General features: G+C 41.1%; 1 protein-coding gene across 1 annotated transcript in view; it reads left to right on the top strand.

The window, feature by feature from the left end:
* The window catches only part of LOC126175438 (polyprenol reductase), a 45,409-nt gene extending 33,680 nt beyond the window's left edge, over positions 1-11,729 (top strand). Inside the window, exon 6 of the mRNA XM_049922239.1 lies at positions 10,482-11,729. Within this exon, the coding sequence (XP_049778196.1) occupies positions 10,482-10,574 (93 nt within the window). The 3' untranslated portion in view covers positions 10,575-11,729. The remainder of the gene's footprint in view (positions 1-10,481) is intronic.
* The last annotated feature ends 1,925 nt before the right edge of the window (positions 11,730-13,654 follow it).

The following is a 13,654-nucleotide window of genomic DNA, read 5'->3' as shown; positions in this document are numbered from 1 at the left end:
TTTTAGCTGACAGTGACAATTCAAAAACACCAAATATGGCTATATACTAGACATAATGTTTGTACCAGGTATGTAGTTTAGTGAGGAAACCATTTATTTGAGAATATGATTATTAGTCAAAAGTTCTTGATTGTCATTTGGGACACACATGAGAAGATTGTTTAAATCGCTGACATAGTGGAGTGGAGGACTGTGTAGCCCTGCCTATTTGAAAAGCAACTCATGTTTAGTTCCCTGCTCAGTGTGTGTGGAATTCATACTTTTACCAACTAAACACACACACACACACACACACACACACACACTCTCTCTCTCTCTCTCTCTCTCTCTCTCTCTCTCTCTCTCTTTTGTGAACTCTCTCTCTCTCTCTCTCTCTCTCTCTCTCTCTCTCTCTCTCTCTCTCTCTCTCTCTCTCTCTTTTGTGAACTTTGCATTTGTACCCATATATTGCAAGTTGAATTATACCTGTGATTCTGCATCAAAATCCCTAATTTTCATGCTGGCTTTCAAGTCATAAACTTCCATTTCCTGTTGCACTAGTGTTCTAGATCTTAGTACTGGGCAAGCAGACAGTTTTAATGTATTTGGAAGTTCATTCTCCACTCGAGTGTCTCATAAAAAGGTGCAAATGAGAGATCATATGTAAAGCTGTCAGTGGCATGAAGGATAGTGCCCAGGAATTGTGGATGGCACAGGAACTGAAATTGAAAGTTAGCAAAAGCAGAAATGCCAACCTATGTTATAAAATGTTCTTTTACAAATGAAAATCCAGAAGCACTACCTCAGTTTAATTTGACACCACAGTGCTAGGTATTAGTGTCAGCAGTGTTGAGAAACAGCTGACATAGCTAAAATTGAATTAAATCCCAGAGACTGACAGAATCCCAGTCAGATTCTATACTGAATTCGTAGCTGAGTTGGACTCTGATTTAATCATAACACGCTGTAGATTTCGAGAATCAAAAATTGTGAGTAGGAGTTGGAAGAAAACATTTGTCCAACTGTGGGGTGTTGGTTCATAAAACTACCATCCAGTATCATTAACATCCATACATTGTAGAATCTTAGAACATGTTCTGAGCTCAAACATAATGGAATATCGGAAACAGAATGACCTACTCCATGAAACCAGCATAGATTCCAAAAACATCGGTCATACAGACCTGACATCCTGAAAGCTGTAGGACTAACCAACCTGGTAGATATGTACTTCTTGATTCTGGAGAAGCATTTGACTCTGTGCCACACCAATGCTTATTTACAGAAGTATGGTCATACAAGGTGTAAAATGAAATTTATTACTGGAGTAAGAATTTCATGGTAGTGAGGATGCAGCATTTTACCTTGGATGGAAAGTGATTGACAGATACAGTATGAAAGTTTCAGGCACGCCAAAGGGAAATGTGTTGGGACTCTTGCTCCTCAGTTGTATATTAAGGACCTGGCAAGCAATGTTCATAAAAATCTCATTTCATGCCTCAGTTATCAATATTGAAGTACTGTCTGAAATATGTTGTACACATATTCAGTGTGATCTTGTCAAGATTTGAAAGTGGTGCAAAGATTGGCAACTTGCTTCAGATATTCAGAAAGGTAAAATTGTCCACATAACAAAAAGGAAAATGTATTATCATCTGAGTAGGAATAGGAAAATTTTGTCTAAATGATAAAGCAAAAATAATCTGCAATGTGCAATTTTGTGTGACAGTACACAAAATGAGCAGTTTCCACAAAATGTCGCAAAATTTGGCATTTTCCTGTTCTGTGTAAATGTATCATAGTCTGAAGGCAGTAGTTTACTATTATTAGTAACTGTGAGTTATTGAATGGTGAAATTTGATTTTGACTTTATTTTCTCAGTACTGAGGATTGTTTATAATCTTAAAATGACAGTCGATTTTCCCATAAAAGCTGTGATCCTATGAGGTCCACAAGAAATCCTCATTGTCACTGATGGCTTTGGATGTGAAGTCAAATGAAAATACTCTACTGTCAGTGATCTCTGTTTCAGTAACAGTTTTAGTTATTTCCTGATATTTTTACACAGCCAATTATACAAAAATTACACAATTTTGAGAGACCTTAATGTGATGCATCACTTCAACTACATATTTTCATAGTGTGCAATTATAAATGTGAAAAACAACAAAGCAGATGGCACCTTAGTTGTGCAGACATGACACCTGATATCGTTTCAGCCTAACCTAGGCCCCAGTCTACGTAACAGATTATTGTACCATTACAAGCATCATTCATGAAGTAATAAAAATAATATTGCACAAATATTAAAATAACTGTTCTTAGTTTTCTGTTTGACTGTGAGAAAAACACTTACATAACATCATGTATTTTGTTCTCTGATTGGGTGATAAAAGCAACTCAATGGTTGGCATTTTGATTTATGGGTTTGTGACGGTAAAGTGCCGTACCTGGTTACTGTCGTATTTATACTTTCGAAACACTAAAATACGCAGTTTAATTGGTGCACCACATTAAAGATTCCTCACAACAGCATCATTTTTTTATATAATTTACTGGACAAAAATATTTGGAACTCTGGCACTATCAAATAAAACCATTATCTGTAGTACAAGTTGAAAGTGAAGATTGTTTCATCATTCTGGGAAAATGATTTTTTTAGATTAAACAAGCAAGATTTTGAAATATATGAAGGGAAAAATACTTAAAGTAGGGGTAAAGGAAATACTGAACCAAGTGGGCTGCACCATCAAAATAGGCTAAGAACTCATATGGGGACACATCCCTGTAATCTGTGTTCACAGGAGTACGTTCATTTTTCGACCATGGAATGATAATGAACTCCATTCATACTGTCATGGCAAAAGGTCTGTTGGGTTTATCTAGAATGACGTGTATCAGCCCTTTAAAAATTCTGAAGGGGTACATACTCGTTCATAATTTAGTATAAAAGCAGCTTTCCATATCTCCAGGATATGTGGCCATGTTTTACTCTATAGTGAGCTGTTCTCAGATTGGTGGCAAAATGTCTTAGAAGAGAACTTTGAAGTTCTAAGAATACTTTCTTTTGAAAGAATTTTTTCAATGTGTTGTTGTGAAGTTGTTTTTTCTTTAATTGGTTAGATTTAATTTGCAATGTGATTAAGTGTGATGTATCTGTATATTTTCATTTTGAACGTAGCTTTGGAAAATATTGACAAGACTATTTTTAAGAAGAAAAATAAGCTGTCAGAAACTAAGATCAAAATTGACACAAAAAACACCAAAAATTTCAGAAAAAACACTAGAATTGGCAGAAAATAATGTGGAATAGAAACAAAATATCAAAATTGGCTGTAAATTAAAACAATTTTTTCCTCTCCCTATGTATAACCACACTATCAATGAGTCACAGTTATAAGAAGTTGACTCATATAAATACTGGGGTGTAACAGTTTGTGATGATTTGAAATGGAACGATCACTTAGACTAAGTCACCAGTAAAACAGGTGGTGGGATACTGGGAAAATGCAGTCAGTTCACAAAAGAGGTTACTTACTAAACACTTGCGTGACCCAGCGTAGAATATTGCTGAAGTGTGTGGGGCCAATGTGAGACAGGGCTAGCTTGGGCATTGAATGTGTGCAAATAAGGAGCATGGATGGTCACAGCTTCATGACCTATGGTAGTATGCCAAGAAACCTTAACTGGTAGATGGCCAAAGATAGAAGGTAACAATACTGTGAAAGTCCATTTACAAAATTTTAAGAACCACTATTAAGTGAGGAATGTAGTAATACACTACAAACCCTTACTATCCATCCCGCACGGGCTACAAAAGAAACATTAGACTAATTGCTATGTTTGCTGAGCCATGTAAGTATTTTTTCCACATTCAGTGCATGGTATGATGGGAACTACCCTATTCCATGCATTTCACATTGATCTGGAGAGTGTGGATGTATCTAATAATAAAATGAACATTTGGAATAACAATAATAATTATGTAGTCTGTCTCTGTGGAAGTTTAATGATCACCAGAGGAAATTGACCTAGCTCACTGTTAGGTGAAATATTATCGACATGACACTGTACTCGCATAATGAACTTATCACCTGTCTCAGCACGTGAGTACGCCGGCCAGTAGTCTTCCTCACTACCTGAATAAATACGGATGCCCAATGAACTGTCAGTCGGTTCTGTGCTCGCCTCTGATACTGTCAGTTACTGCCATTGCTATGCTACAGACTATTGATAGCAACCTCGCTTGGCACTTCATCTTTCTTTCTGGTTGTGATTCGGATTCTCTGTCTCTTTGCTTATAGCCTGTTGACTCTGTTGTGGCATAGGTTTCCTCTTTGCACCTCGTTGCATAGGTCACCTAGAGCTCGTCCTAGTTTTTGTCCCATCTGCTGTCAGTTGGCTATGTTTCGCTTGATTATTGCTTGGTGCTCTGTTCTCTCCTGCAGGTGACTGTTCCTTATTGTTGCTTTGTCTGTTTCTCTCCTGAGTGCTGATATGCAGCTACTCGTGGTTATAGCACTAGTAATGAGAAAAAGAAAGTTGTTAAGAAGCATGGAGACTAAATTGGTTTGCCTCCTGGAGCAATCTTAGCAGCTAATGCAACAGCAGGAGCTTTGTATAGACATGTTACAGAAGTTGTTTCAGCTTCAGGCAGACAAACTCCAAACAAGTCAAGTCACTCTGTTCCAGGCCTCAACAGTCAACATCCCTGTTCATCCTCAGCCATTTCTTCAATTCAGGGACGCTGTAGAGGACTGGGATGTAAATTTACACTGACTGAAGCAACATTTCAATGCATTCAAGTTACAGATGATTCACTGCAGCAATTGTTATATCTGTTATGGGCTTCACCAAACATTTTTTTCTGCTCTGAAAATTGTCATCTCTCTCTGACCATGTCACACTCTTGTTTCAGGTGATATGTATTCTGTTGACTAAGGATTATTCCCAGAGGGATCATGGTTGTGTCAGGGTATGAGTTTCACCAATACCATAAACAATATAGACAATCATAATGTTCCAGGCTCACTGACTTGCACTGTTCCAGTGTCACTGGCTTGCAAAGTCTTTTGTCACAAATTTGATTTTCCTTGCAATAGTCAGGGCTGCAAGGCTTCCTGTATGGACTTCTTGGTTCATGATGTCACAGTTCAAATGGTGCCCGATTTATGGTCTGTACAGTGGTGTTTAAATGGCATAACCCATTGTTGGAGGACATCTTATGCATCACATTCTCATTCAGAATTTTGCAGGCTGCTAACTAACAACTCGTGCTGATGCAACAATTTACGGCAGTTTAACACAGCACCTCACATTACCCCATTGCATCACAGCTGTAGGATGTCTCTGTGGTGTCTGAACCTCTGATAACCCCTCGTCAATGATCATGGGTGCTGCTCCCTTCATGCCTGCAACATTTTTCCACTTGCTCCTGAGAAGACTGTTTGTATTGTGGGGGTTCTGCACGTGCTGAGGCGAAGAGAGGCATCTCTGCTCAGTGCATGAAGCTGTGCAATCTGCTCACATCCTGCCTCACTAGTGCACCAGTACATTACATTGTACATGTGCTGCAATTAGTAATCTATCTGGGTGATCCCTTCATGCTGAAATTGCTTCTTACATTTCGTTTTTCTCACAGGACATCCATTTCCAGGTGGACACGGGGGCTCAATTTCTTAGATAAATCAGGTGACTTATGTGCAATTGGGCTCGCTTGAGTTGTCCCCTCTGTCACTGCATTTGGTTTCCTACGGGGGTGGTTCTATTCCTCTTTGCGGGCAGTTCTTGATTGCTGCGGTCTACAAAGTCATTACATGACCCATCACATTGTTTGTCGTTGTCCATCCATCTGTTACAACATTTTTAGCCTCGACATGTTTACATTGATCGGATTTTCTATTTCTGATTAGGTCAAGGTCATATCAACCACAGTTCTTTTCCAGGAACTGAGCATCCTCTGCACTGTGTTTACACCTACAGTCTGTTAAGTAAGATCACGGTGGGGTTAATCAGTAGAAAAATTTGACAACAAACTAAAACATATACATACACCATATACAAACCAAAGGAAAATGCAGTTACAATTAATAATTTGTCCAGTTCCTAACTGCGTCGATAATTGTATGAAGTCTGCAAGGCATGCTTGAAACAAAGATCTCCACATATTCACTTGGAAGAGACCTCAAAATGCGTTGACAGCTGTTTCAAAGTGAGCACTTTTTCCCTTGCAACAGCCTAAACAATAAGCATCCAAGACATTGACACTTGCATAGCAAAACTATTAAAATGGCTCTGAACACTATGCGACTTAACTTCTGAGGTCATCAGTCGCCTGCAAAACTACACTCCTGGAAATGGAAAAAAGAACACATTGACACCGGTGTGTCAGACCCACCATACTTGCTCCAGACACTGCGAGAGGGCTGTACAAGCAATGATCACACGCACGGCACAGCGGACACACCAGGAACCGCGGTGTTGGCCGTCGAATGGCGCTAGCTGCGCAGCATTTGTGCACCGCCGCCGTCAGTGTCAGCCAGTTTGCCGTGGCATACGGAGCTCCATCGCAGTCTTTAACACTGGTAGCATGCCGCGACAGCGTGGACGTGAACCATATGTGCAGTTGACGGACTTTGAGCGAGGGCGTATAGTGGGCATGTGGGAGGCCGGGTGGACGTACCGCCGAATTGCTCAACACGTGGGGCGTGGGGTCTCCACAGTACATCGATATTGTCGCCAGTGGTCGGCGGAAGGTGCACGTGCCCGTCGACCTGGGACCGGACCGCAGCGACGCACGGATGCACGCCAAGACCGTAGGATCCTACGCAGTGCCGTAGGGGACCGCACCGCCACTTCCCAGCAAATTAGGGACACTGTTGCTCCTGGGGTATCGGCGAGGACCATTCACAACTGTCTCCATGAAGCTGGGCTACGGTCCCGCACACCGTTAGGCCGTCTTCCGCTCACGCCCCAACATCGTGCAGCCCGCCTCCAGTGGTGTCGCGACAGGCGTGAATAGAGGGACGAATGGAGACGTGTCGTCTTCAGCGATGAGAGTCGCTTCTGCCTTGGTGCCAATGATGGTCGTATGCGTGTTTGGCGCCGTGCAGGTGAGCGCCACAATCAGGACTGCATACGACCGAGGCACACAGGGCCAACACCCGGCATCATGGTGTGAGGAGCGATCTCCTACACTGGCCGTACACCACTGGTGATCGTCGAGAGGACACTGAATAGTGCACGGTACATCCAAACCGTCATCGAACCCATCGTTCTACCATTCCTAGACCGGCAAGGGAACTTGCTGTTCCAACAGGACAATGCACGTCCGCATGTATCCCGTGCCACCCAACGTGCTCTAGAAGGTGTAAGTCAACTACCCTGGCCAGCAAGATCTCCGGATCTGTCCCCCATTGAGCATGTTTGGAACTGGATGAAGCGTCGTCTCACGCGGTCTGCATGTCCAGCACGAACGCTGGTCCAACTGAGGCGCCAGGTGGAAATGGCATGGCAAGCCGTTCCACAGGACTACATCCAGCATCTCTACGATCGTCTCCATGGGAGAATAGCAGCCTGCATTGCTGCGAAAGGTGGATATACACTGTACTAGTGCCGACATTGTGCATGCTCTGTTGCCTGTGTCTATGTGCCTGTGGTTCTGTCAGTGTGATCATGTGATGTATCTGACCCCAGGAATGTGTCAATAAAGTTTCCCCTTCCTGGGACAATGAATTCACGGTGTTCTTATTTCAATTTCCAGGAGCGTATTATTACCGGATCGAAAATGAGGCATTGGTGATAGTGTTTGGTGTTCAAAAATTTCAATTCAGCCTATTCGCAATGTAATTGTGTCTAATCATGGATTGCAAGCTGTTGGTGCCTCCAGCACTGGGCATTGTTCCTGAGTACTTAAAGTTATACCATCTGGTATAAGTCCATGGTGCAGCACTGAAATGCTGACACATAGTTGTGTCTTCCCGCTGACGTGGACTCTGATTTTGACCAACAGGAGATTCTCTGCTTCCACATTGACACTGACAAGGGAAACTCCCCATCGCAACCTGTCGGATTAGTGGTAAAAGGGCCCAATGGACAGCCTGTCAAAAACTGAACGCAGATCAAGCATGAAAATAGGAAGAAGGTGTACTGGGAGGGGAATTAGAAACAGTGAATGTCCGGGAACAAGAAGTGCAATGAAGAGCAGCCGACAAGCGAAATGGCATCGTGGTTAATTGGCTATGGTGTTGGGTTACCAACCAGGCAAGCCATATTCAAACCTCGCTCGCACCAACTTTTTTTTTTCTTCACCATTCGCTTAATTCAAATTCACGTCTGTGTTGTGGTGTAATGTCTGTCTGTAAAAGCGAGGTAAGGTAGACGCCTATAATGACAGTTGAGCACAATTACTCTATTGAGATTTGAACTTAGTTCACCTGCTTGGCAGTCCAACACCATGACCGCTTACCCACGACGCCATTGCTGTTCCAGGTGGCTCTTTATTGCACTTCTTTTTCTTGGACTATTTCTAGTTTGCCTTTTTTCTTTTTTTTTTCACAGTTCAGTACAACTTTTTCCTGTTCAGTTTTTAATGGGCTATCCACTTGGCTATCATTACGTTAAATCTGGTGGGAGGGGGAGGGGGGGCTGCGATGGGGAGTTTCCCTTGTGAACAGCAACATGCATAGGATGATTTCCCCATTACGGATGCTTGTGTCACTGCCACCACATACCGTGATCCCATGTTGAGGCATGTATTCCACTACTTGACCTATGGTATGCCAACTTGTCTCAATCACTGTTTAGCAGACGAGTTCAGCTCCTGAAAACATATTTCACCTAGGCTTTTGGTTGTTGATGATATCATTGTTTGGGACACTGAGATGGATGTACGTCAGGTTGTCATTCTGGCAGGATTGTGCCACTTGCTGCCTGGGGCGTTGGGACACGTCCTGCATGACGGCGTTGCTTGCCATGTGTTCTGGCAATGGATCGACTGCAACATCGAAAGAATTGTCTGTGGCTGCACGGCGTGAGCATGGTGCCAGGTATCACCCCCATAATCTTTCACCCCTTGTCCTCCTCTCCCCCGCTCCCCGCCCACCAATGGTGGTCAAATGCTTATTTGATGTACCCATATGTTATATTCTGACATCCACCATGACTGACACCACACTCTCCACATTGACCCAGGTTTGGGCCATCAAATGGTTGTCTTGCACGTTGGTCTCTGATAATGGACCACAATGTACATAGTCCACCTTGGAAGTATTCTCTGAGGCCAGTGGCATAGAACATTTGCACAGTCTTTCCTCAAATGGTGAAGCAGAAGGTCACATTTGGACTTAAGCAGCAAATGAAAAAAGCTGTCGTATCCTCTGTCACTACATTGGTCCTCAACCTATTTTTGAACACTTTTTGAATCGCACTGATTAAAAATCTTAGCCCTGCTGAGATACCCCACAGGTGGCAACTGTGGCCTCTGCTTCACCTTCTGACAGTGCTCCCTTCAGAGCCCCGCTTCTGTCCCTTGCAGTGTTAGGCACCTAGTGTGACTATGTGGCGATGGGAATACTGAGGCTTGGACGCCGGTGGCGGTAGTGAAGACCCACGGGCGGCAGTTTATGTTCGTCCAAATACAGAAAGTGTTTGAGTGCCGCCACCACACCCAGCTCTGACGTCGAGTGCTGATGTTGCATCCGCTTCCACCTCCCCCACCACCATCCAGTGACAATGCGGTACTGCAGCTGGCACTCCACGTGGCTGCCTGTGACTCCCTACTGTTGCACTGGTGATCCATAATTGTCCTGAGTGGATAACTGTCTGCCTACTGGTGACCTTGTCATGGCCTATAAAGGCATGTGGATTGATATACATGTAATCATTGATTGCAGCGCCATTTTGGATGGATGGTGTTTGGGCAGATGTGATTATCTGTGTGACCGCGAATAGAGAAATTAGTTTTGTGATTGCAGCGCCACTATATGCGATATGTTTACATCGTAGCGGGGAACTGATGCTTCAAATGATAAATGCCTGTGGCCCAGCCACAAAACAACCCGCGGGCATGGGGGAAATACTGGTGGGTGTAACAGCCCCGTTAGGGGTGGCCTACGATATAATTAGAAGGAATAGTGAGTTCACATGTGTTCGTGATAGGTATTGTTATGTGCATGGTTGTAGTATAACGGTTGAATTTAAGCCTTCAGAATAATAAATTCCTTCTTCCAGTTAAGATTTAAAAGCTAGAGAGATTTGTTTTGTATAGTGTGTGTTGTTGGTTGGTGGTGGTGGTGGTGTGTGTGTGTGTGTGTGTGTGTGTGTGTGTGTGTGTGTGTTTGTTTGTTTGGGAGGATTGGGGCTAGCACCTAATGCTTCACATTCTCCCGCTGTCAGTTCTAATCACACGTTACTTCTGATTCAATTATATTTGCCACCTTTAATGAAAGTGTGGTTTAAATTTTTTACTGCACTTATTTTTCAGTTTGTGCTTTCTGTTTTAGGTTGAAAGTGGACTCCTGTCACATTGGTGGTATAAGGCAACATTTCCCAACTACCCCAAGGAAAGGAAAGCCGTAATACCATACGTTTTATGAGAGTTCTGATAGACTGATAATAATATTTTTTTCTTGAGTAATGTTGGCAATAGTGTACTGTGATGAAGTTAAAAGGAAATGCCAAGCACTGTTGAATTACATCATCTCTCTATATATCATTATCATTTAATTTTTCTGATTGTTCATATCTATTATTATGTGATAATCTTCTATTCAAGTCATAATGAGGATATTTTTATTAAAACAAAATGTTACAAACAATAGCTCAAATTAATAATGTAGTGGTTATTGGCCTACATTTAAAGGGAAGAGACAGTTAGTTACATTAAGTACTTTGTACTTACAGTTTACAGCCTCTGCTAAATAACTACATGCATTTTGCATGTATAACTCATTAACTGTTCACACATTTTGGAAATGACATAGTAAGTGCAGAAGTGTGGGGACTGTTTTGTTTGTATGCTTCTTCACTTTTAACTATTTATTTACATTTGTCTGGAGTTTGCATTAGTACTTTTCTTGGCAGATTGACAATATTATTTAGGTTTGTTTATTTTTTTGCTTTAAAATCCCAATGTGGAAATTACACACAACATTTATAATGATAACAGTTTTATACTAGTACCTCTCTTACAATTAAGACACTGTTGAATTGTCAAAAAATTCTTGATCAGTTGTAACTTAGGTGTAAATGACATTCCTGTAGTGTGTAGACAAAAAACCAAATTTGTTACCTCAGTATAATATCTTAATTGAGAATTATTGTTAATGTTTCATTGAGGTGATAACAGATTATTATGTGAAATTAGCAGCACAGTTTGGTACTACACGTGGAAATAAGAGTTGCCATATATTTCCAATGCTGTTGTGGAAAGATAACTACACAAGCAACAGTAAAGACGCTTTCACCTAACTGTAGCTCATCTTGGGTGTGTCCAACTTTTGCCATTAAGCACATGCTGAGATGGAGGGCCATCAGAGAACAGTATCGATCAAGCAGTGCCGAACAGATGATGTGAGCCACCATACTAAGATAAACTAGGGTGTAACTTCCCTAGTAGGTTAATTCTTGAGTCCCTCACAACCTATCAGATTATGAATATGATATCTTTTTATTTTTGTTCTGTCGACTCCACCTAGTTCAAAATGGATCCTTTAACCTTACTATCATACATCCACATTTTCAAAACTCCAGTAATTTAAAAGACTGCACATAGATTGCCTTTTTTTTTTTAAAAAAAAGTCTGTAATATCTTACTGCCCTGCAAAGTGTTGGGGGAGCTAATATAACAGTTACTTACCTGAGGTAAAAGTTCATAATTAATATTTTTTAGATTTGCCTTGTATTTGGTTTTTTTTAAATAAATTTAATCATAAAAGTGTTTTGTAATGCTACTTACTCCAGATCTCGCACATGAATAATAAGCACATAGCTAAGTTTGCCATGTTTGTGTCGAAAATTTTCTGATACAGATGTTAGCAACTCCAAAGTTCTTACACTCTTCAGTGCTGTGTGTTTGAAAAATAGGTAGATGTTGATAAAATCTTTTAAAATCCTGTAATACCACTTTCAGTCAACTTAAGTTCTTCATGAATCTGAAAAGTATATGGCCTTCCTGCATTTCCATCAAATGTGCATGACACAGTATTCACCGAATTTATCATTTATATCATCTATGGAAATAATAAAAAAATTACAACAATAATAAAGCACTTGTGCAAAGTGGTGAGTCACAGCACACGTTACAGACCACAGCATGTGGTAGTGAATGATACCTGATGCTACAAAGTGAAAAATGTGGGCTTAGAGATCTCTGCAGATTGAAATGTTCATAGCTGTATAGCAACAAAAAATAATGTTGTAAAGACCTTTTTAGAAATAACTGCTATTTTTAATGTGCCAGAATGTGAAGTAAATAATGATTGCTTTATTGTGCGTGCATAATTTTAGAGTAAAGCAAAACAAAGTGTCAAGAAAAAGTTGTATAGTGATTGTTCTAATGACTGGATGAATATGTTTGTGTTGCATTACTCTTGCCATGGACCACTACACCACTAGTACATGCAGCAATGGAATGCTCAAGTGATAGGGTCTTTCTCTTCAATCTTCTGCAGCTTGTGCAGATTGTAGGCCTTACAATCCTTAAACTAGTCGTAATTGTTGTCGTTTTAGAGATTATTTCAGATTAATCACTCTGCCTGCCAAGTTTTTGTGTGAAACTGTGCTGTCAGTTCCCCCGAGTAGATCCAGCATTGTATTGGACAGAAGTGTCTTCTTTCTGGTGGCAGGAATGATAAAGGTGGCAGAAACAGAGATACTCCTGTGCAGTTTTTTTTCCCCCAATTAGGTCACTGATGTGAGTGACTAATATGGCACTGCAACCTTGTGGAAAATATAGTAAGATTTATTAAGCATACCAATTACAAACAAACATTTTTTAATGAAAATTACTTATCCTTGTGGATTTTGGGGTGTTGAATCCCACAGTGATAACAAAACCTCTGTAACCCACAGTTATTTGCAATAAGACTCAGTATTTGGAAAAAAAAACATATTTTAATGAGTTGTCTCTATGTATTTGGTATATGGTTTCAATTAGTAATGTAATTAATGTATGCAATAGTAGGGCAGTGGTTCATTATTGGTCCAGAATAAACTAACCTGCAAGAAAATCTTTAAAACTTGGAGAGAACAACACTCTGGATCTAAAAAAATCTGTTACCAGCTTTACATGTCAAGTTGGGCTTAATGAAACAGTTTGTGAAAGCCATATCCAAAGATGGAGAACTGTCTTGTTCAGTGAGCAGTCTAGATGCTTACTGACATAAATTCTGAGGAAGATCTGTTTGGTTAGTTAAGCTGGTGATGGCTAACTGACTGTTTTGGAGGAATTATGGAACTCTGGCAGGAAATATGCACACAATAGGAAAGACTTGAACAACTATCTTCAATGCTTGTCTGAGCAGAACTGAATGAGTGGAAATACAGTCGAAGCCCCAGGCCTGGTCTGAACAGAGTAGTGTCTACTCCAGTAGAATTTTCTGAAATGAACTTGCAGGCAGCATGCCACTGCTTTTAACTTGTGGGTGGCCTAGCTCCACCGGGCACACCTTTTGGC

The sequence above is a fragment of the Schistocerca cancellata genome, chromosome 3, assembly GCF_023864275.1.
Source record: "Schistocerca cancellata isolate TAMUIC-IGC-003103 chromosome 3, iqSchCanc2.1, whole genome shotgun sequence".
NCBI classification, from domain to species: domain Eukaryota; kingdom Metazoa; phylum Arthropoda; class Insecta; order Orthoptera; family Acrididae; genus Schistocerca; species Schistocerca cancellata.
This window is presented reverse-complemented; position numbering and strand designations above follow the sequence as displayed.